This window comes from Garra rufa, chromosome 9, assembly GCF_049309525.1.
Source record: "Garra rufa chromosome 9, GarRuf1.0, whole genome shotgun sequence".
NCBI classification, from domain to species: domain Eukaryota; kingdom Metazoa; phylum Chordata; class Actinopteri; order Cypriniformes; family Cyprinidae; genus Garra; species Garra rufa.
Window position 1 is genome coordinate 33,621,716 of NC_133369.1, and position 24,835 is coordinate 33,646,550.

The 24,835-nt window shown below is 36.4% G+C and overlaps 1 protein-coding gene across 1 annotated transcript; it reads right to left on the reverse strand.

The window, feature by feature from the left end:
• Nucleotides 1–2,460: 2,460 nt before the first annotated feature.
• ice1 (KIAA0947-like (H. sapiens)) lies at nucleotides 2,461–22,310 on the reverse strand. The gene is made up of 22 exons (XM_073847456.1): nucleotides 22,124–22,310; nucleotides 21,635–21,693; nucleotides 17,398–17,433; nucleotides 16,641–16,658; nucleotides 16,026–16,137; nucleotides 15,644–15,720; nucleotides 15,513–15,550; nucleotides 15,063–15,145; nucleotides 12,724–12,800; nucleotides 11,003–11,040; nucleotides 10,705–10,787; nucleotides 10,569–10,605; nucleotides 10,433–10,483; nucleotides 10,078–10,155; nucleotides 9,530–9,969; nucleotides 6,723–9,026; nucleotides 6,463–6,631; nucleotides 6,139–6,299; nucleotides 3,515–3,705; nucleotides 3,282–3,382; nucleotides 2,983–3,081; nucleotides 2,461–2,835 (listed from the first exon to the last, which is right to left on the reverse strand). Exons 1-22 carry the CDS (start codon nucleotides 22,211–22,213, stop codon nucleotides 2,654–2,656), a joined length of 4,524 nt encoding a protein of 1,507 aa, XP_073703557.1. The 5' UTR covers nucleotides 22,214–22,310; the 3' UTR covers nucleotides 2,461–2,653.
• Between the last annotated feature and the right edge of the window lie 2,525 nt (nucleotides 22,311–24,835).

Sequence of the window (24,835 nt, forward strand, 5' to 3'; positions counted from 1 at the left end):
CATCTATGCCTATGGTGTTACCAAGACAGACAGTAACACCCCTGGTGAAAAAAACAGCTAAAACCAGCCTAGGCTGGTTGGCTGGTTTTAGCTGGTCAACCAGCCTGGTTTTAGCTGGTCATAGCTGGTCGCCAGGCTGGTTTTAGAGGGGTTTTGGCCATTTTTCCAGCCTGGCCAGGCTGGTCAGGCTGGTCTTAGCTGGTCAGGCTGGAAAACCACCAGCTAAAACCAGCCTGGCCAGGCTGGGAGACCAGCTAAAACCAGCTACTTCCAGCTTAAACCAGCTAATACCAGCCAACCAGCCTAGGCTGGTTTTAGCTGTTTTTTTCACCACAGACAAATTAGCCTAAATCCAGACTTTTCTAAAATGGAGGCTGCCATTATGATAAATTCAAGATCAGGGGACATTTTGGAAATATTAATAAGCATGCATTTATACAAATTAATTAAAATATGTCAGATCTGCTGCAAGTTAGTTAGAGATGTATGTATATATGTATATATATATATATATAGGTGTTAAAATGCTTTTCAACTGTAGAGGGACACCACAAATGAAGAATGACCCAACTAAATAAATAAAAATATCAAAAGTAAAAAAAAGTGTCACCCAATAAAACGAAAATGCTCTTACCCGTTGATACCTGGACTGTATCTTCTGGTTGCCCAAGGGGTCCCAAATAAATGACTGCCATTAGAGTGGGACAGAAAGTGGTTCATTCCATATGTGCTCGCTTTATTGTCACTTCTCTTTTTTATTGGATGGTGTTTAAGTTGGTTATCCATCATTTGTGTCTGTAGCCGCTGATACTGTTGTTGTAAACTGTTACTGACATCGTACACATGTTCAGTAAAGTTAAAGTGAAGTTCGGCTGGATTTGCGCTGATACGGTCACCAGTGGCAGACAAGGAATCTGATGTCTGACTGTCACTCTCGGAATCTCCTGAAGATATAGGTGATGAAGAAGAATCACAACCATTGACTCCGACAGGGGTGACATGTGGAGGTGCAGGATTAGTACGTGTGTTTGGAGAGCTCATGGCACCACTACCATTATAAGGCTGACTGCAGGAACTGTTAAAATGTTTTCCAGCTGTGTTGGTGGGAACCAGCGATAACCGCTTCATAAAACCCGCCTCCAAAACAGGTGCATTTACCCGCAGCGAGAGACAGTGGTTTCGCCTTTGCGAGGTTTCCCATACGCGCATCCATAAAGTGTTGGCAGGTCCTTTCTGCTCGGGTTGAATCCAAGCCACCCGAGGATCCATCAAAGTTTACCGTAACAAAGCTTACAAACACTCTTGCCTAAATGTAGACAGGCGTCCTCAAGAGTTACAGGACTCACGGGAATTTGCAAGGCGCTGAGCAGAAATTCAAAACTCCCGGGAAGACTAAATAAACCGAGATAGTTCCTCTACGTGTACGTAGTCTTCGGCGAACTGTTGAATCCACAACATTCCAATATGGCGTGCAGGAACTCTCGGCTGAAGTGCGCATGTCTCTGAGAATTTAAACTCTTTCTCGAAGAGTAACACACCCCATTCAATTCACCCACCCACTTATCCAATCCAATAAAAATGCGATGCTATAATTTATTAAAATTTTCTTTTGTAATTTAGTGAATCATTTCCATATATTTTTTTTTTAATCTTTGGCTGGTATGAAAAAGTTGTTTTGCCACATGTTAGTTTTTTTTATTTAATGTCATATAAACTTCACCCATTAGTGAAATTAAAACAATTTAGCATGTCAAAATTATAACAAACACTGACAACAAATGGTTTATATATCAGATCGTCTACCTCCGTAAACATGTTTAAAACCCTACTTAAGAAATATTTGTTTGATGAGGCCTTTGCTGCTTTGTAAGAACTATTAGATTAGATTCATTGGTGTGGATTAATTGCATTTCTAGTTTATTTTATATTTTATTTTTGCTCTTGTATTTTTTATCATCTCTCTCGCTTTGTATTTTATCGTTTATGCAATTTTAATGCACTTTGGTAGACTACACTTAAGGTGCTTTATAAATACATTTTGATTTGATTTAAAACAAAATGATGGTTAAGCAGCAGCAAAGTTTGGGTGGGTTTGCAGCTGGAAAATTCAGCTATTGAACTAAAAATGTCTACACATTACAGATGGTTTTAAATATATTGTTAGGTCAGATTGACATTACTTGTCACATCTTATTGCTGAGCCTGATCCAATAAATTGCATCTAAGTCAAGCCTGTGAAACATAACATGATCATCACAAGTTGGTTTTACAGTCACGGTTTACCTTCACTCTGTTATGAACCACAACATTTCTTAACTACAATTTTAGGAAAGGTTCTCTTAAATCAAAAACTGCCATAAAAATACTCAAAACTAAAATTATAAAAGGATTACACAAGGAAAAACAGTATTAAGTGTCTAAGCAAATCAGGACAAAGGCAAAAACACAAACACATTTAAGTTTAATACAAATTATCTTTATGGTATAAAGTTATTTTCTTAATCTACATAATATACATAAATGTACACCAATGGCATGATTTCCTTGATTTTCAGCAACCAATGAACACACATCCTGTCAATTCACAAAGCAAAATCAGATCAGTCACAAAAATGCACAAAAAGAGCATCTGAAGTGAGAAAAAAAATAAAGCTTAGGATTTCATTTGACGACAAAGGGAGCCAATTTGAGTGATGCAGCTGGTCACAGCAGAGGGTACGGATTGTGTGGTTTCGCTTCGCCATGATGCCAGAGCCTCCAGGGAATCTTTGGGATTGCAGGGTGCCAGGTCATAAATGGCATAGACAGCAGACAACTGCACCTCATTGGGCACACCTACAATCAAATAACAAATGGTTGTATTGTGATTATGGTGGGCTGCTAAGTCGAAGGCTGTAGGTTTATGTGCAAAAAAAAAACTCTGAATAATTATTGTTTTTAATTTGCCATTACAGTTATGTTACATTAGTAGATGTTCAGTACCTTCTGTAATTCCATGTTTTCCAAAGAGGTTTATAGCTTTTGCAACATTTTGGACTGATTTGCTTAGCATCTGTTTCATTCCTATCTGACCAAGTCGTCCTGGAGATATACAAACAAAAGACAAAAAATAAATCTCTAAAAAACCGTTTAAATAATTTGTGGGATTTTTGTACTATTATTTTACATGACATTCTGACTTATTAAGCTAAAGAAAATTAATTATTAATCAAACCAGTCATTTAAATTAAAGACTTTGAAAAAAGTAAAATGAAATATATTAATAAGATTTAACAACTTACCAATCAATCGCAGAACAGCTGCTACAGAAACATCACGGACTGGGGATTGCTGAAGCCTTGGTTGTGTCACCCAAGTGTTCATGATGGGCCACAGCTCTTTGCTATTTTTACAAAAAAAAAAAAAAATCATGAAAAGAATTGATTATTTCTAAAAAAAAAAAATATATATATTTTATGCATGCTTAATGCTGCAGAATGTGATTTATCATTCTATATGCATTAGATAAATATACCCAATAACATAATCATGTGTCCATTTCCATTTCATATGTGTACACAAGAGATCCAAGGTATATATGTATTCCCAAGCAGCTGGGCAAAGGTCATGACCATGACGTTCATGCTTCTGGAACTTCAAATCTTTGTCTTCTTGCAGTGCCTTTAGTGTGCTGTTGATCAATTTATGAATGTCATCAGGAGGACTCTAGGAAATAATCAGGGATCAATGATGAAATGCAACTTATTAATGAAAATAAATAAAAACATTAGTTTCATGCGTTGATTTAAAGGTTAAATAAAATTACACTGTTGTGTGCCCACTCTTTATATTGTAAGACTTCTGAGATATAGACAATACACACAGTGTGTATTACCTTTCACATATCCTTTTCATCTACTTCCTTCCCCCCACCCATCTCCCTTCACTTAGCTCATTCAGAATGGTCAATAGTTTAATATGATGTTTTACATGATATTCACAGTCATGTCTGTTATAATTTTAATTGTCTCCACGCAAATGGAACAATGATCTAAATCCTACAAGAAGTAGAATAAAAGGTAATACAGGTCCTAACAGTTAAGAGATATTTTGCTCACTGTAGAGGGTGATCAACTTCCCAGTGTCTTTCCTGCAGATTAACTTCTGCCCCCAAAAGGTTTAAACTCTCCCATCTAGGACTTAATCAATGCAAATTCCAGTTGTTAGTTCTTGTCTCCATTTGAAAGATGTTTGTCTTGCAATGAAGTACTTAAGAAAATCTTGCAAGAAGCTCAGGGCAATTCTATAGCCAGATGAGCCCATAGTATGGATTCTGTCAACACACTCTTTACTATGTATTTTTCTTAAGTCCTTTACTCTTAGATTTATCTTTAAGAATCTGATATTTTGTATTGATTTGACTTGATTTAATATTTCTTAATTGACTATGTAATTGGCTTAATATACATTTACCTGACTGATATTAAATTGTCACATTTAAATTGATTCTGCGCATGTCTGCCTCAGGTTAGCTGAAATTCAGTTCAGATGGAGTTTAGGGACACCAACTGGATCTTTAGAGATCACAATTTGTATTAGTTCAAGCATACTTAGACTGTAAAGGCTAAAAGGAAATTTCCATTTAGGCCAACTGGAAGTTGATCGACCAACCTAAATAAGGTGAGCCTAACCTTTGTTTACTGTAACATTACTTTAGTTAATTTTTATTGGAAACTATGGCACGACCAAACCAAAACTACTATCAGAGAAAGTAATGTTGGTCAGCTTATAGCTTAGTAGTGGTCGTGACTGCTGACTAGAGATAATGTTGCTTTATTCAAGGGTGTACAGATTTATGGGGGCTAAATAAAAGTCCTTTTAGAGCTAGCATAAGAGCGGCCATTTAAAACATTAGTCAATTAACTCTGTCTAATAACCAAGACTGGCGAGAATGAGACTGTAAGGTACGCTTATGCAATATTTCTTAGCGACATGAGAATCCAAATGAACGAGTACAATCAAAATTGGAGTCAAATACCATAAACAGAAGCCTAGAAAATTATTCAAATAATCAATGATCAATTGACATTTCAACCCAAATTCCAGGTTATAATAAAATTAGAATGCTGCTAGATTAGAATTTAACTTAAATTAAATAAATGTTTGCACTGAAAAGACTATGCAGGAAACCTTAAAGGGTTAGTTCACCCAAAAATGAAAATTAGCCCATGATTTACTCATCCTCAAGGCAGCCTAGGTGTATATAACTTTCTTATTTTAGTCAAATCCAATTGGAGTTACATAAATTGTTCTGGCTCTTCCAAGCTTTATAATGGCAGTGGGCGGGTGTTTCTGTTCAACAGTCCAATGAAGTGTACCATCCATAATAAAATGTGCCTCACACGGCCCCGGGGGATGAATAAAGATCTCCTGTAGCGAATTTATGAGTTTTTGTATAAAAAAAAAATCCATATTTAAAAAATAATAATCACTTTCTCTAGCTTGTGCTTACTGTCGTACACTAAAGCCGTTCTGGGTGGGTGATGTAGGACGCATGCGCAGTTGAGAATTGACGAACGCGGAAGCAGAGAGAAGAGAGAGAAACAAAACACTGGTCACAAATTAGAAGTACAAAAGGAGGATTTGTAAAAAAGTTAGAGCTAGAGAACAGTGATTATTACTTTAAATATAAATCTTACAAATCACATTGATTCGCTACAGGAGGCCTTTATTCATCCCCGGAGCCATGTGAAGCACTTTTTATTATGGATGGATGTGCTTTATTGGATTGTTTTTAGACTGTTAAACAGAAACACCCGCCCACTGCTATTATAAAGCTTGGAAGAGCCAGGACAATTTTTAAAATAATTTTGATTGGATTTGACTGAAAGAAGAAAGTCATATACAGCTAGGATGTCTTGAGAGTAAATCATGGGATCATTTTAATCCTGGGTAAACTAACCCTTCGTTGGGACAACTGCGTGTGCCTTACAATACATATGATCCCCAGAAGAAAAGTTTATAGGGTCAGGAAGGAAAATTACTGCAGCTACAGACTTTGTAATAACAATTATTGGTAATGGAATATATCAAGGTAGCATTGTTAGCTCTAGCCATCAGAAGATGCAAGCAAAATAATAAGCCATGAAGACTGCATACCTTATCCCAGTGTAGATATTTAGTCAGGTATTCCAAAATCTCATCTTCTGCTTTAAGCTTGGCCATTGTATGAATGGCTTTACACAAGGGGGTCTCATGGAAGAACACATTTGGCCATGTTGTGACCATGAACAAAATTAGCTTGGAGGCATTAGGAAAATCTGTGAGTAAAGAATCCAGATTGAACTCAATATAGGATACATGCTTCATCTCTGAAAATCCACTTAAGTTTAGTAAAACAAACTCTTAAAATGGGTTAAGAACTAAAAAGAAACATGCTGAACGAGCAAATAAATATAATGGAAGAAGTTGCTGTGAACTCACCCTCTTTGAGAATGTTGCATGCAAAGGCATGGGCCTTTTGATAGTCCCCTATCTGGCGACATATCCCTGTGTAGATTCTACAGAGAGCTTGTACATTTTCATAGCTCAGAATGCTCTTCTCAGTCTTTAATTTAGTCAAGATAGCACACATTAGCTTTTCTGCTGAAGACTAATGAAACAGAAAAAAAGTGCAGATCAATATCCTCAATGTTGCATTAACTAGAAAAGCCATCTGAATTGTGCAAAGCATAAACACATACCTGATTCACACAGAACTCAGCAATTGTAGACTTTTCTTCATCAGTCAAAATTGGCACCTGAGATATTCTCCCAAGGAACACATGGCTCTTAACAACTGGCAAAACATCAAAACAGGACTTTCCAACTTTGGCCAGCATTTCTGAGATCTGACAATTGATGTCATTTGTATTGTTGTCTTTCTCAATCATCTGCTCTTCTTGATTGCTTTGTGCTTCTATGTTACATTTAATGGACTCCCTTTTCATAACAGTTTGATGATCCATTACTTGTTCTGCAGGAGATGCGACACTGGGAGGAGCAGGTGAACAGTTGTCGAGTCTGAGCCTTTTAGCACTCTTTGGCAAAAGCATGTTCACACCTGTCCTTTTTGGTTTCTGCTCTGTTTTGGTAAAGGCAGTAGATGAAGAACTGATGGTTTTATTTCCTGATATCTGGTTAACTGATGGGGGTGAGGTGCCATTCTCATTTCCAGCTCGGGTCAGGTTAACATTCCCACGGAGTATATTTAAAGTGCGGGCTCGTGCAGAGAGTTCAGGATACATAGTATCCAGCATCTGCATGGAATTTTCCTGACAAGCAGCAGGAGGGGAAGAGGATAAGGCAGATGATGGGAGCCTTCCTGGGACTGGAACAGCATGTTTTGGAGTAGCTGAACCAAACTGCAGTGGTGAGGAGGGAACTCCACAAGATGGTGATGGAGTGGTCAAACACCAAGACATTTTTGAAGCATCTGGAAGAACTGAATCAAAAACAGGCACTGACGGCATCTTTGGTCCATCTGTTGGTAATCTTGGGGATATTGAAGCAGACTTTAAAGGAGTGTGATGTTTTACAAACCTTGGAGGAGTAGCAGTCAGTGGCATAACAACTGGAGGTAAGGGTGGACCCATCTCTGTTAGAACCCTTCCAAGAGATAAACATGAGGTTGGTGTAATGTGGGTTTTTTTGTTAGGACCTGGAACAATTGAAGTATTGGCACCTTTTTCAAAGGTAGAATATTCTGGATCCACAGTATCTTGGGATGGTGTACTGGTATCCTCAAGACTGTCCACTGCAGAATCTCCAGATGTTTCCTTGTGGTTGTAAAGAATACTGACAACATTTTCAACACCAGGGCTATGGGTATCAGCTGACATCCCATCCAACTGCTGACAAGATTCATTGTTCATTTGCATCAAGATTTTTCTTGGACTCTCTGACTCATATTCTTTAGAATCCTTAGGGTTGATTTCAAGACTGAGTACCTCACACACATTCTGAACAGTTTTGTCATTTTCTGGGTGTCCAGAATCTTTTTCATCAGCAGACGTCATGATCACTGTGGAAAGTCTAGAGTGAAATAATCCTCTGTTCTCAGAAAGAAATTCCTGAGGCTCATCTTTGGACATCTGCTTTGCAATGGAAATATTGTCCAACTCTTCTGATGGGATCCTCCCCTCAGACCTTGAGTGAACACCCCTAACCTTTCTCATCAAACCAAAGAACCCTTCATCTTCTGATGATGATTCTTCATCCTTTGAGGGCAAACTTTTCTGATATTCTGTAGGCTTTGAATTATTATCCTCTTCAGACTGATATGCCTTGTCACACAGTTTGCTCTGAATGTCATGTGTTGATATGTCTGCTACAGTCTTCATTTCTAGTGGTACACAACTCTTCGATTCCTTATTCTCAACACTGTCTGATTTACTATAGCACACATCAAGTGTTGAAACGCTCTTGACATTAGATACCAGGGGCACCTTGGGTTGTACCTGAAAAGTTTTGCATTCTGCAGACTGAACAGAATTGGTGTGCACTAGTTCAGATTCAACATGCTGCTGCAGATCTGAGTTTTCCAACAGATTGTTTGTAGTTTTTGTATCCTCCATCTCTGTTCGGTCTCCATTTTCATCAATCTGTACCGCAGTTTGTGTGTTGTCATTTTCTAAGGAACTTTCCACAGTGTGTCCATTTCCAATACCTGAATTTGCAGTTTGACACTGTGTACTGCCAATACAGCCATGTGTTACTTCAAACACATACTCTACCTCCATGTGTTGGCTGTCAGATAATGTGTTTTCAGTATATAAATTATCAGCAGATACAAATGGTTTTGCATGAGCATCTGGGGACAAGAGTACAGAAGACTCTTCCACCTCTTCTTTTAGCAATGACTTCTGATCCTCAATATCTAAAGGTTCGAAAGGTGTGTTGTTCTGAAGAATATCTTTATGTAAGCTTGAAAGTGCTTCTAGTTTTTCATTATGTGATTGATATTCCTCTTCAGTATTGGTCATGGGTTGGTCATCATTCACACTGACCTGAAAAAAAAATATATACTCTTTACGTCTTTTTTGTCGCACATACAAATTCTCCTCCTCCTTCACATCTGTCATAATAGTTTTAATTTAAAGTTTATCTTTGTAGTTTAAATAAGATAAGCCATATATACCAGGGTATCTTGATTTATTAGTATTTATTATGAATGTCCTAACCAAACTATAACATAACATAAGGAAAGATGCCTTAAGGTCAGCTGATGACACTTTGAAGTGATTTATTTCAATGTACAAATAAGCTTTCCTTTGATTTCTCCTTGCTCATTTTCTTTCCTTGCATCCTACCCTCAGATCCTAACGAGGGTGGAGCAAAGACATGAGGAAAGGAAGCTAGGAAAGGAAACGAGTAAGTGCAAATAAGAAATGAAAAGCACCTTTCCAAAAGTCCACATTGTCTTTCATTATAGTGACTCAAATTGATTCAGAAGGACTGTCATTGAAATTGTATCACTTGAGTATTTACAATGTAACAAACAAATTCTTACCAGTTCTGTTGAGGGGCTATGCACAGGTGATAAAGCTGTGGGCAAAGGCTTGAACCACTCTTTAATGTCCTGCAAATCCATACAGTAATCTCCATGTAACAAGTCATCTCCATCTCCAACTGTCATTTCCTTTAGTAAAGATTTATTAACATCATCAGTCCAAATGTTCAACTGTTCACGCACATCTGAACTTACTTTCCTCCTTCTACTTGGTGTACTGAAATGTTTGTCGTTATTGTGCTTTTTCAGTTTCTGAGATGTTTTAGGCCTATTGACCTCAGGAGGTGTTTTAGGCGTGGAGTGTTTTGAAGATTGCAATAGAGTTTCTGGACTAGGATTTCCTGGTGACGGATGGGAAATCTGTCTTTTTAAAGGACTGTTAAGCAGTGATTGAGAAGATATTCTTTGAGGTTGGTTTTTCAAGGGAGTTGCCTCTTCTCCTATAAAAGAAATATGCATTGCCTCTATCAGAATTAAGCATGGCCACTTGATAAAAAAATACATTGCAGCAAAGAAAAAGCTTGATCAATCAATGCAAGAATAATTACCAGTGAGAAACAAATTCTCTTGCGTTTCGGAAGTTTCCACACAATGCCAAAGCTCTTCAAGCAGCATTCTGACTTTTCCTGAAAGGTAAACATTATCAATTGCCATGCTATCAAGCTGCATTTCATTAAACAATGGAAAGTCTCATGCCAATAATACACGGGGAAACTTTGGGCAATTTTGCCAACAACTGGCAACCAGGTGAGACACAAAACCCACAACCGATCTAAATTATCCAGATAGAAATGTGTTACCCATTCGTTATGGGAAAGTGCCCAAGCAACATCTCAAAAAAAGTTGCCCAGCAAAATTGCTCAAAAGTTGCCCCATGTATCATCAGTTTTAAACAATAAATACCTTTGTCAATTAGTGGCTCAGCATCCGTTTGAGAAGACATACTCCTTTTTTCTAAGATAAAAATGTTGTTTAAATACTGAAAACAATGGATCAAACAATATAAAAGTTACTAGGTATAAGAATGCACATCTCATACCTTTGTTGAACTCCTTCTCAAGTTTGTTAAGTCTTTGCTAAAAAAAAGTCAATAAAAACATGAATCAGATTCAAATCATAGCATTTTAACTTTACATTTTACCAAAGGATATACAAAGTTTAAGCTAAATATAAACCTGTGTTGTGTACAGCATTTCTTCAAGTCTTCTCTTCTCATTTTTTAAAACAATGATTTCATTGTCCTGTTGAGAATTTGCCTCTGTGTACAAAGAAACAATTACATTTGAACTTAGATTTTGTCTCTAACTTATACAGTGCACAAAACCAGAATAGGTATGGATATAAAGAAATATTACAAGATGTTTTAATATGTGCAATAGTTAATATTCACAAAAGCTAAACAAATCTAAAGCACATTTCAAATGTCATTCATGCCATGTAATATGATTAAAGTATAAGATCACTAACACAGACCTTTCAGAACCAAATTTTCATTCTCAAGGTTTCCTTTCCTGAGAGAAAAAAACAACATACAGTAAAATATTTTTTTGAAGTTCAATTCTAGATTGTCTAATTTATTGTCCAGTTTTAGTCGCTTGACTGTTTCCTTATAAAGTTCCTTATAAAGGTCTAGAAATTCATCAAGTTCTTTGTCAGTTGTGTTCTTTTTTTTATTATACAGTGGGGAAAATATTTATTTGATCCCCTGCTGACTTTGTACATTTGCCCACTGACAAAGAAATTATCAGTCTATAATTTTAATAGTAGGTTTATTTTAACAGTGACAGAATAACAACAAAAAATCTAGAAAAATGCATTTCAAAAAAAGTTGCATTTTAATGAGTAAAATAAATGTTTGATCCCCTATCAATCAGCAAGATTTCTGGCCCCCAAGTGTCTTTTATACAGGTATTGAGCTGAGATTAGAAGCACTCTAAGGGAGTGCTCCTAATCTCAGCTTGTTACCTGTATAAAAGACACCTGCCTATGAATCAATGTTCTCAAAACAGCTGGGACCATAGTCACCAAGAAAACAATTGGTAACACACTACACCATGAAGGACTAAAATTCTGCACTGCCCACAAGGTCCCCCTGCTCAAGAAAGCACATGTACAGGCCTGTCAATAAACATCAGAAAAGAATGATTCAGAGAAGATCTGGGTAAAAGTGTTGTGGTCAGATGAGAAAAATCAAAGAACCAAAAAAAAAACCCAAAAAAATCAAGATCTTTGGCCTCAAGAACACCATCCCAACCGTCAAACATGGAGTAAACATTATGCTTTGGGTGTTTTGGATGTTTTTCTGCTAAGTGGACAGGACAACCGCACTGCATTAAAAGGGCCAAAGGACGGGGCCATGTACCATCAAATCTTGGGTGAGAACCTCCTTCGGTTACTGAAAATGGGTCATGGATGGATATTCCAAAATGACAATGACCCAAAACACACAGCCAAGGCAACAAAGGAGTGGGTCAAGAAGTACATTAGGCCCCTGGAGTGGCCTAGCCAATCTCCAGACCTTAATCCCATAAAAAACTGAGAAGGGAGTTTGCCAAACGTCAGCCTCGAAACCTTAATGACTTAAAGAGGGTCTGCAAAGAGGCATGGGACAAAATCCCTTCTGAGATGTGTGCAAACCTGATGGCCAACTACAAGAAACATCTGACATCTGTGATTGCCATTAAGCTTGTTTTGCCTTGGGGTCAAATACTTATTTCACTCATTAAAATGCAAGTCAATGTATAACTTTTTTAAAATGCGTTTTTCAGGATTGTTTTGTTGTTATTCTGTCTCTCACTGTTCAAATAAACCAACCATTAAAATTATAGACTGATCATTTCTTTGTCAGTGGGCAAACGTCCAAAATCACAGGATCAAATAATTATTTTCCACACTGTATGATGACATTGCGGTCTTGATGCCAGCCAATCACTGCATTGCTGATCATTGTTTCAATTATCAATATATCTTCCCTTTCCAATGCATGCAAGAATGTGCAGTAATCTCAGACAACCTTATCAGGATATTAGTTTGAAGAAGCAAATTAGCCAGATATCAGTTATCACGATTAAAAGATCTCGCATCTGTCAAATCATCTCAGATGTAATACGAATAACAAATACATTAAAGCAACATTTAATTAACACAGCAGCACAGTTCATTATTATGACTATATCAGACCCAGTTGAACTTACAGAATTAGTGTTTTGGCATTCTCCAGCTTGAGATTCTCATGTTCCTCTGCAGTCTGGAGATATTTTCTGAGAGAATCCTTGAAATAAAGGATATCAGGAAAAAAAATATCAAAAAAAGACACAATGAAATATAAAACAAAGAAGCAAAAGAAAAATGGTACAGGTCCTTCTCAAAAAATTAGCATATTGTGATAAAGTTAATTATTTTCTGTAATGTACTGATAAACATTAGACTTTCATATATTTTAGATTCATTACACACAACTGAAGTAGTTCAAGCCTTTTATTGTTTTAATATTGATGATTTTGGCATACAGCTCATGAAAACCCAAAATTCCTATCTCAAAGAATTAGCATATTTCATCCGACCAATAAAAGAAAAGTGTTTTTAATACAAAAAAGTCAACCTTCAAATAATTATGTTCAGTTATGCACTCAATACTTGGTCGGGAATCCTTTTGCAGAAATGACTGCTTCACGTGGCATGGAGGCAATCAGCCTGTGGCACTGCTGAGGTGTTATGGAGGCCCAGGATGCTTCGATAGCGGCCTTAAGCTCATCCAGAGTGTTGGGTCTTGCGTCTCTCAACTTTCTCTTCACAATATCCCACAGATTATCTATGGGGTTCAGGTCAGGAGAGTTGGCAGGTCAATTGAGCACAGTAATACCATGGTCAGTAAACCATTTACCAGTGGTTTTGGCACTGTGAGCAGGTGCCAGGTTGTGCTGAAAAATGAAATCTTCATCTCCATAAAGCTTTTCAGCAGATGGAAGCATGAAGTGCTCCAAAATCTCCTGATAGCTAGCTGCATTGACCCTGCCCTTGATAAAACACAGTGGACCAACACCAGCAGCTGACATGGCACCCCAGACCATCACTGACTGTGGGTACTTGACACTGGACTTCAGGCATCTTGGCATTTCCCTCTCTCCAGTTTTCCTCCAGACTCCTTGATTTCCGAATGACATGCAAAATTTGCTTTCATCCGAAAAAAGTACTTTGGACCACTGAGCAACAGTCCAGTGCTGCTTCTCTGTAGCCCAGGTCAGGCGCTTCTGCCGCTGTTTCTGGTTCAAAAGTGGCTTGACCAGGGGAATGCGGCACCTGTAGCCCATTTCCTGCACACGCCTGTACACGGTGGCTCTGGATGTTTCTACTCCAGACTCAGTCCACTGCTTCCGCAGGTCCCCCCAAGGTCTGGAATCGGTCCTTCTCCACAATCTTCCTCAGGGTCCGGTCACCTCTTCTCGTTGTGCAGCGTTTTCTGCCACACTTTTTCCTTCCCACAGACTTCCCACTGAGGTGCCTTGATACAGCACTCTGGGAACAGCCTATTCGTTCAGAAATTTCTTTCTGTGTCTTACCCTCTTGCTTGAGGGTGTCAATGATGGCCTTCTGGACAGAAGTCAGGTCGACAGTCTTACCCATGATTGCGGTTTGAGTAATGAACCAGGCTAGGAGTTTTTAAAAGCCTCAGGAATCTTTTGCAGGTGTTTAGAGTTAATTAGTTGATTCAGATGATTATGTTAATAGCTCGTTTAGAGAACCTTTTCATGATATGCTAATTTTTTGAGATAGGAATTTGGGGTTTTCATGAGCTGTATGCCAAAATCATCAATATTAAAACAATAAAAGGCTTGAACTACTTCAGTTGTGTGTAATGAATCTAAAATATATGAAAGTCTAATGTTTATCAGTACATTACAGAAAATAATGAACTATCACAATATGCTAATTTTTTGAGAAGGGCCTGTATATTAACTTAAATTATTTTGAAGACAATCTAAGGTGGTACTAGGGGACCACCTGGCAATAGATCTGTTGTGGGACATAGATGTGATTGGGCAATGCGGGACACGTGTGAGACATATACACGTGTGAGACAGATACATTTTCCACTGTTATGCTATGTAAATACTGATTTACATCCGTTGTCATAGGAGCTTATTTCTGTTTCTGAGCGCGCACATTCAAGCGAGAGAAAGTGTGTCCGTTTTATGTGAGAGTGAAAAGAATTCACCTGTGATTTGTGCCTGCGCATTTTGATGCACCATAGCATTATAACACCATAGAAACCGCTTTAAATGAACTATTAAAATAAGAAGACAGACACGTTTTCTTAATTTGATAATTAAAAACCAACAGACAGTTGAAAATGCAGGACATTTTCAAAATATGCGGCATGCGGGACAAGGGGTAAAACTGCTGTGCGGTACAACGCAAAGCGGGGCAGGTGGTCAGCCTGGGGGATACTGATGTAATGACTATCATTTAGAAGCCAGTATTCCATTTTAACAGCCAATGCTTTAACCACAGAGGTAACTTCAAAAAACCTAACCTGAGTTTTCTGTAGATCTTCCTCCAGTGATTTCCTTTCAGTTTTGAGTTTCTCATTCTCCAGGTTTTGCCTTTGTACAGTGTCTGTGAAAACAATGGTACAACAAAATGATTATGGGCAACATAAATATAATCCAGTAATTCAGTGAGTGCACACACTACATTGTTGGCTTCAGTTTTGATTATTTGTATTTAGACAAGAAGAAGAATTCTGTCATTTACCCATACAGTTAACAAAAGTTATCTTTAGCAATGTAATGTTTAAAGCAAATGTCTTAACACATCAGTAGACCATGAAGATTTTTAAAACGAGTGGTTCATTCATAAATCAGTCAGATCACTGTGTAAATACAACCAGAAGACAGCAAATAGCTCTAAAAAGGGATGGGGCTACATAAAATCAATATGCTCTGTTCTAATCTTAATCTAAAATAATCTGTAATGCATGTACCCTCTGCTTGTTTTAAGGATTCTTCAACCTTTTCTTTCCTGTGAAAAGAGAAAGACAAATACTGTGAGTAGAAGACACAAATATCACAATAGTAACTAATCCAGCATAATACTACAGTAAAGTAGTCTTACAGAGTAAGTGTCTGAGCATTTTCAGCTCTCAGCCTGTTGACATCTTCACACCTAATCTGATATGACTTCAAATCAGCCTGTTTAAAACAAAAAACAAAAAGAAATTAAAATGTACATATTTCCAGTCTACTTGGACTCAGTTTTACCAATTGTGCAATGAATTATTTTCTAACTTAGATTTTAGAAGCATTTTCCTATAGTATTGTTAGTACAGGGTACCAACAAATTCAACACAAGTCATTAAATTGCTTTAATATCAAATTGGTAAAGAGAATCAGAGAGTTTCACTGCTATTGATAGCATTTGCTGAAAGTTTGAATTGTGAAATCCAGAGATGTATAAAAAAAAAAAAAAAAAAAAAATTAGGTTGTTGAACACAGACCTTGGTTTTCTCCAGCTCTGTTTTCATCTGTTCATACTCCACCGTCTGTTTTTCTAAAGGCTCAAGCTTTAGCAACACCTCATCCAGCTGTTTGTGCAGTTTGCTGCCCTCTCTTTGAAAAACAAATTGTGTTTCACAGACATTAATTTAGACACATACCACAATCAAAATTTTTTGCTTAAAATTATGATACTGTGCACATTATCAAACTTCTAGCAAATGACCTGTGCTTGTATTAAGGAACAGTGAGTAACAGGACTCGCAAAACTTTAAAACCCCTGGTAGCCTTTCAGGCATACTTCAGATTTTGGTAGCCCAAAATTAATTTAACTAGCTAAAATTTAAAAAAAAGCATTGGTTGAACTTCACTGCAGACGAATTAGCATGATCAATAAGTTAGTTTATTGTAAGTTTATTGTATTTTTTCTTCAAATAACAAGAGAGTAGAGGTCAATGGATCACAAAATTCCCGGTTCGAATAACATTCCAGATTTGTAGTCACAGATCGGATCATTTTCCAAATTAGCAAAAAAAAAAAAAAGAAAAAAAGCAAGACTTAAAAAAAATTGAAAAACAGTAATATAATTGCAGTAAAAACAGAAAATAAAATCTTACCTCTGTGATTTCTGAAGCTGTGACTTTTTGTCAAGGAAAACAAAGATGGATCCATAGAGATTAAAATACATTTTCAAGTTTTGTGTTCAAGCATGGGGCTTTTAAAGTTGAATTTGAATTTTTTTAATGAAAGGATATTAGTCCTGTCTGTTTTTTCTGTATCCAGTCAAAGTTTGACACTTTCTTTTGGAACTAACAAATTTTGTCTAACAATTTATTTGATATCAGAAATTAGAGATGGCTCAACAAAGTTTAAAAACAATTATTTTGGTAAATGTAACAGAAAACAGAAAATACCTTTCAGTTGTTTCATAGTGAAAATGTAACTTTTATGTCAGTAACTGGTTAAAGGCCTTATTACTGAAACTAAATATTTTTTCACTTTTTTATGTTGCCTGAACGGTTTTATTGCTTGCACACTCTTATAAGGGCAAGCTGTGTTTCACACATTCCACCTCTATGCCAATTTGTGCTTAGAATAAACCAAAATATGTTTAATATTCACTTTGTTTCTTGAACTGATGTATAAAAACATTCTGTCGCAGTGAATATCAGTATGGCTGCGATTACCTTCAGCTTAATGTGGCCAGGCTGACAGTCAAAATGTGACTGCTTAATTTAGGACCCAAAAGGCTCTTGTTAGCAAACTTAGATATGCTTATGCTTATGGTCTACAATAAAATAAATCAGTAAATCAACAAAGAGCATGGCAAAACCAAGAACAACTTTATCATCTACATAACTTTATAAAAGGATATCATCACACTTCTCTTTGTATTCACTCAAGAGACGGCTGAAATAAAAAAAAAGTTATTAGACATAAATATCTCCATAGTTTTTGACACTACAGATAAAACTTAAAAGTCAGCAAGTAACAATTTAAGAAAGCACCCTTTTCATTAAACACAATTATTATATATCAATGAATCAAATTTGCATCACATGAGAATCAAACTCAGAATTTCTAGGCCAGGTTGCGCCACCAGGAAGATGGATGTTCACACAGATGCTAAAGTTCAGAAGTTCAACTGAGAATCAATTCAAAATAATTTGTATATAAATGCACTGTATTTCAAATTTGACAGTTTCAGATTAAGGCACAATGCTTGCAACTGAAGCAAATTCTGCATCACTTCTTTCCCCAGTACAGCTTGCGGCATGTTTCATACTGAGTTTCGAAACCACGACATGAAGTGTTTGGGATCTGTGGTGTAACACATTGAGCTTGTTGCTCATGCACATTCACCAGGTTAACCAGATTAGCATGCAAAGTTAAGTTAATGATAACATATTTTTTGGTTAACTTAAAGAGTCACATTAACAGTATGGTAACTGGTTAGCCTATAACATTTTAGCATGCTAAGCTAGCTAGTAAAGGACAACAAACACATGCATGCTTAACTTCAGAGAAGTATTTCTTAGGAATAGAAATGAATATCACAAATCTGTGCAGCTTGGTCCAAAGATCTTTTGATCAGATTTTGGACAAAACTGGACAGTTTGAAGAAGTAGTAGCGAAAATACTGTTTTTTGTTTACTTCAATATGAAGGGCAGGCACATTAATGAAAAATGACAAATGAGATTTCATCATAATCTGCAAGAGCCAGAAATTAAAGGATACAAAAATAACTAACTTTGGACAATGTTTGGACATGTCCGGGACATGTTGTTGATGATCCCCATCATGAATATTTTTGTGCCGATATGTCAAATTGTTTAAAAATTATTGCAATTTATGATGAATTTCACAATGGCGGACAATTCATTTGTCTCATCCTGGCAAAGTCGAAATCCACAGATTCAGCATTACCCAAGAAAAAGTGAAAAAGTGCACCTTGAACTCATTCAGTCATATTTTGAATAGGGCTGTCGCGGTTAAGGAATTTCCCTTGCGGTAATTTTGAGTGGCTCAGTAGCGCGTTATGCGGTATTACCGCCATATACATAATTGTGTGTAGGCTGTTACAATGTAAGGTCATATTCAGAAATCAATAAACCGAAACCAAATCGCGTTGATATATGAAGTGAAGTAAACAGTACTTACATAGAAACCTAGCCAGAAAGAAATGCAAATTTGGAAGAAAAATGTCAGACATACTTAGAGGCTTTGCATCTGAAATCTTCGTGTATATATAACAGTTAGCGCGCACCCTCGAGTCTGACTGGACAAGACTTTCTGTCAGGATTTCACCTGCGTGTTCTAGGCGAGCTGTCAGTCACTGCAGTTTCATTGTTACGCCACAAGATGGAGGCAAGAGACTATCTTTGAGTAAGTCTTTAAACCGTTCATTCAACTACACCTTCAAAGACGCTTATTTATTCAAAGAGAGACGTAATGAAACACGAAGTTGAAATCATTTTAACTTTAATCGCCACTTTTAAAGGCTCAGCTGACCAGCAGAGCATCGATGTTAAGACAGAGATTTCTATTTCCTTGGACATGACAAGCTAGTTTCACATACATACCTGACTCGATCTGAAAGACAGACGCAGGTAATCGCACATGCTCAGTCGATCTCTCTCTCATTCGCTGTCTGTTTAGGCTTGTTAAGTGCATATCTACTGAGCCTCATAATAAAAACATTGTGTTATCATTACTAACTTATTACTAATTTAATATTCAGCACATAGGCATTAAGTGATAAGGGCAAATCCTTAGGAAAAAAGAAAACAGGCAAATATCGCGGTTGCTGCGGTTGTTGCATTCCTCTGCGGTTATGCACGTCAATAGCGCGGTATTGCGATATTGCGGTTATCGCAACAGCCCTAATTTTGAATTTGACTTCTTGTACAACATTTATTTTCAGTACATTCTTAATTTTCTATTTTAAAAAAACTAAATAGGGACAAAAGTCTGGAAACACAAAATACTTTTCCATACTCTGCTTTTTCCCCCATATTTTTATTTTAGTTTAAGCTTTTGAATGTGACCAACATGAGGAGAGTAATCGGGTGTACTAAGTTTCATTTTTCTAGAACAAAGGGTTCAAAATATACAGGTCCTTTTCAAAAAATTAGCATATTGTGATAAAGTTCATTATTTTCTGTAATGTACTGATAAACATTAGACTTTCATATATTTTAGATTCATTACACACAACTGAAGTAGTTCAAGCCTTTTATTGTTTTAATATTGATGATTTTGGCATACAGCTCATGAAAACCCAAAATTCCTATCTCAAAAAATTAGCATATTTCATCCGACCAATAAAAGAAAAGTGTTTTTAATACAAAAAAATTCAACCTTCAAATAATTATGTTCAGTTATGCACTCAATACTTGGTCGGGAATCCTTTTGTAGAAATGACTGCTTCAATGCGGCGTGGCATGGAGGCAATCAGCCTGTGGCACTGCTGAGGTGTTATGGAGGCCCAGGATGCTTCGATAGCGGCCTTAAGCTCATCCAGAGTGTTGGGTCTTGCGTCTCTCAACTTTCTCTTCACAATATCCCACAGATTATCTATGGGGTTCAGGTCAGGAGAGTTGGCAGGCCAATTGAGCACAGTAATACCATGGTCAGTAAACCATTTACCAGTGGTTTTGGCATTGTGAGCAGGTGCCAGGTCGTGCTGAAAAATGAAATCTTCATCTCCATAAAGCTTTTCAGCAGATGGAAGCATGAAGTGCTCCAAAATCTCCTGATAGCTAGCTGCATTGACCCTGCCCTTGATAAAACACAGTGGACCAACACCAGCAGCTGACATGGCACCCCAGACCATCACTGACTGTGGGTACTTGTACTTCCTGCACACGCCTGTACACGGTGGCTCTGGGTGTTTCTACTCCAGACTCAGTCCACTGCTTCCGCAGGTCCCCCAAGGTCTGGAATCGGTCCTTCTCCACAATCTTCCTCAGGGTCCGGTCACCTCTTCTCGTTGTGCAGCGTTTTCTGCCACACTTTTTCCTTCCCACAGACTTCCCACTGAGGTGCCTTGATACAGCACTCTGGGAACAGCCTATTCGTTCAGAAATTTCTTTCTGTGTCTTACCCTCTTGCTTGAGGGTGTCAATGATGGCCTTCTGGACAGCAGTCAGGTCGGCAGTCTTACCCATGATTGCGGTTTTGAGTAATGAACCAGGCTGGGAGTTTTTAAAAGCCTCATGAATCTTTTGCAGGTGTTTAGAGTTAATTAGTTGATTCAGATGATTAGGTTAATAGCTCGTTTAGAGAACCTTTTCATGATATGCTAATTTTTTGAGATAGGAATTTTGGGTTTTCATGAGCTGTATGCCAAAATCATCAATATTAAAACAATAAAAGGCTTGAACTACTTCAGTTGTGTGTAATGCATCTAAAATATATGAAAATCTAATGTTTATCAGTACATTACAGAAAATAATGAACTTTATCACAATATGCTAATTTTTTGAAAAGGACCTGTATAAGTATTTCGATGTTGAATTTTTGGTTCTAGAGACCCCAAATGTAGGCAGGTCACTGTTCATGACGATCACTACAAGTGTGCTAAATTTGCTTCTCAATCATTTTGCTTCTTATGGCTGTCATTGACTCCCATTCGGGAAAAATATATAATAATAAATAATAATAATAACAACAACAATAATAAACTAACAGATACAATAAGGGCTACAGCTAAATATATTTTATTATAATTTATTTACTGTGAAATGTATATGTAATGTATGATTAAAATTTGAACTGAATTGGCCCAAATCAGCTTTCTGACAGTTTGTCACAGATTGTTTTTGTTTATTTTTCTTATTTGCATGCTTACAAAGGAACTGCATACATTTTGTTGTGGACTTTACTTATAGCGACAAAACAACAAAAATGCTAGGTGTCATGACAACAAAGTGGCTCTAATACTAGAGTTTATACAGAAAAACCAAAGTCAGACCTAAGCTTATGTAACAGCTTAATACTATTATTTTGCTGCCATGCTAGAACTGTGCTGCTGCCCTGCAAGTGAGGTAGTTGTGAGGTAAACATCTTGAATTGATACAAAATAATTAAAAACAATAAAACACTCACTCTGTGTCAACAATCTTTTGCTTCAGAGTTACCAAAGCAGCCACATATTCATCTAAGCTCTGGAAAACGTAAAATCACAGAAATACAAAATCAGTTTCACTTCCAATCAACAGACAATATATGAAAATTAGCCAAAATAGAGGGATGACAATTGGTAAACCTGCGTTAAACACCAAATTAATAAAAATAACATCAACCAATATTCAGTTGCGTACCAGTCACACATTATTAAATCACATTTAATAATAAGATGTGGCTGTACAATTACAAGCAACAATGACTAGGACAGATTTAATATAAACAACGTCTATGACAAATTGATATACTCAAACTCCATGTATTTAATTACAAACAAATAAGAATTATATTGCCATATTGCAATATTCATTTGCTTTAAATCTCGTGAAACGCCCATTATTACTGGAGTAATCAATTAGGTCAAAATTTTAATTGTGAACAGTATTTTGGTGTGAGGAATAAACTTCTCACCTGATTTAAAACAGTACAGTTTTGACAAGTGCCAGACGTAGCTTCAGAGGCGATTCCTACGGCTTTGGTCTGGTTCTCCCCCGGCATCATTTTATTAGTTCAGAAATATCAGCGGAATCGTACACGTACCTCCAAATATATAAAAACGTGGGACCAAAACAAGCACATCAGCCCATTGCACATACAAACGTTCGGCAACACGTTGACTGAGGACCCCAGGTAAAGGCCCCAGCTGCCCGCTGTAAACGCCGGATTGAAATGTGAGACGTTTAAAAATAAATAAATAAATAAAAATAAAATTATTGTAGCATGAAATTTCATAACACTTAATAAATCAAAATGTTATTTACAGTTGTAGTTTGCTTTAACATATTCAGAGTATAACAATGTAGTTTAGTCTAGGCATAATTTGGGGTGGAAATAGTTTCTGACAGTAACTACTGTTGCCAGATCTCGCTAGAGAAAAAAACGTCGTGGTCTGAAAAAACAAGGAATCAATTTTTTGTATTACAGATCAACGGGGAAGCCGAGTACCAAAAAATACGAACAATATCAATTACATTCCACTTTAATGGGAATGGAAATCTGATGCTATGTTTAAAAGCGAATTTATGAAAATAATGGGGGTTTTTTTCAGAATGTTTTTCTTCCGATCCATTTATAAAATTCGGACATGGCAACCCCAAAAGGGCGAGAGGAGCACTGATCTATGAGAACTGGATTGCTCATGACATCATACAAGTGAAGCCACCGCGCCGCCATATTAGTATTCCCTAGTATTCGCATACATTCCATTGAATGAATAGGAAACTATACGATTTTATTGAGAAAACATCACATAACAAGTCAGTGTTTTTATACCTGAAGTCTCACTGTACATTTTCACAATGCAAACGTCCTAAGCATGTAACGGTTAATGTTGGGAATTCCCTCTGCTTATTAAAAATGTACGTTCATAGCCTACATTACAGTCGCGTACATCAGATAAACAAACATCATACGATCTCAGTACAGTTATTCACGGTTTATGTCATTTTGTTGTTTATATTCGTACAGTAGACTAACTGCATGTTTCAACAATATTTAACAGTAATGTTATTCATTTTGAAGCAGGTAATGATTTGTTCGTTACACAGCATTTTACTCCGATGGAAACGGTAATGTTAGTAAATCATTACAGAATTTGCTGATCTGAAGATTCTGAAATAGATGTTGCTCAATCAGGCACATTACACACCATGACTCGGAGAACACCGCTGACTGCAAATGGTACGGATTTAAAGACATAAGCTTTATTTCAAAGATTTTAATTTCAATATAACGAGCATATAGTAATAGAGACTTGTATTGTATTATTTACTGTATAATCGAATCAATTTCAGATACGAATACCAGACATAAGGTACTGTGTTTTATTTCCTGTAGGTACATAAAGAAATTATATTTAGTGTTGGATCAGTTACCGTTTATCAGTTTAGTACCCGTCTCTGTAAGTGCGCAGCTGACACGCCCACCAAAACGATTTCAATATATCGCTTATCCAGCCCGAAAAGACTAAACATTCCAGAAAACATCTTAAGTAAAAATTAATTTACATACACATATCCTAAAAACTAATCCTGTGTGAAAGATACGCTTCAAATCGGGTGATTTTAGGTCAGCAATTTAAATGTGACTCAATGGCGCTCTCTGCCATAGATTTTTTTTTTTTTTTTTTTTTTTTTTTTTATTAAAACACATACATATACAAAACACAATTTTTTACAAAATCTCTCGTTGGGAGACTCCTGTGCAGAACATAGTTAAACACACTTAAATTGAACAAAAAAAACACTAAATACAACAAAAAATAAAAAATACATAAATAAAATAAAATAAATAAAGTAAGTGAAGGCACTTCAGTCCATAAAGCAACTCAAAATTGTCCACATACATATATTGTCCTTAATCATCATATATTCTTAAAATAAAGTTTCATGGAAGCTTAGCAAGTTACAATGACAAATATTTTGAGACATCTTCACATAAAGAATAAATGTTATTACTGGAGTCTTTCAAAAGATTCAAAGAAGCAAAATATTCCCTCAGTTCAATTTTAAATACCATTAGGGATGGATTCTTATTTTGCCATTTACATTTATGAATATGGTATTTACCCATAATTGTTATGATATTGTATATTTTAAAAAGTTCCTTCGGAAGGTTTTCATTACCAAAAAGAATTTGCTCTAACTTTAATTGTGTCATTCTCTCCATTTTTGTTTCCAACTCATGACATCTTGCCAGAATATTTTTATCACTGAACAAGAGAAAAACAGATGTTCAATAGTTTCATCTTTCTGGCAACAGAACACGCATGGCTCCACTTCAAAACCAAATCTCTTTTTAAGCATGCTGCTGGATAATATCCATTTATAATTTTAAATTGCATTTCTTTGATTTTAGGAGGTATAGGCCATTTCATAAATTTGATGTATTTATTTGTTATTTTGTCGTCATAATACCTTATTTTTATATTTTGATCAAAATCATGAAATAGTTTACATTTGAATATTTTGCTAATACACTTGTTGTTACATTTTTTGCTATTTATGGGAATTTGGTTTAGTTGTAATTTAGGCAAATTTATTTGACTTTTGGAATAATGTAAATAGTTTTGTATCAAATTTAATAGAGCTGTTGGTATTGCTTTACATACCTTATTATAATCCC

Excerpts from the sequence above, each read along its gene's own strand:
- ice1 (XM_073847456.1), bottom strand. The coding sequence starts at position 22,213 with ATGATGCCGGGGGAGAACCAGACCAAAGCCGTAGGAATCGCCTCTGAA. Across the intron at positions 21,694-22,123 it reads ACTGTACTGTTTTAAATCAG|AGCTTAGATGAATATGTGGC; the intron begins GTGAGAAGTTTA and ends TACGTTTTCCAG. Across the intron at positions 3,082-3,281 it reads AGCTGTTCTGCGATTGATTG|GACGACTTGGTCAGATAGGA; the intron begins GTAAGTTGTTAA and ends GTATATCTCCAG.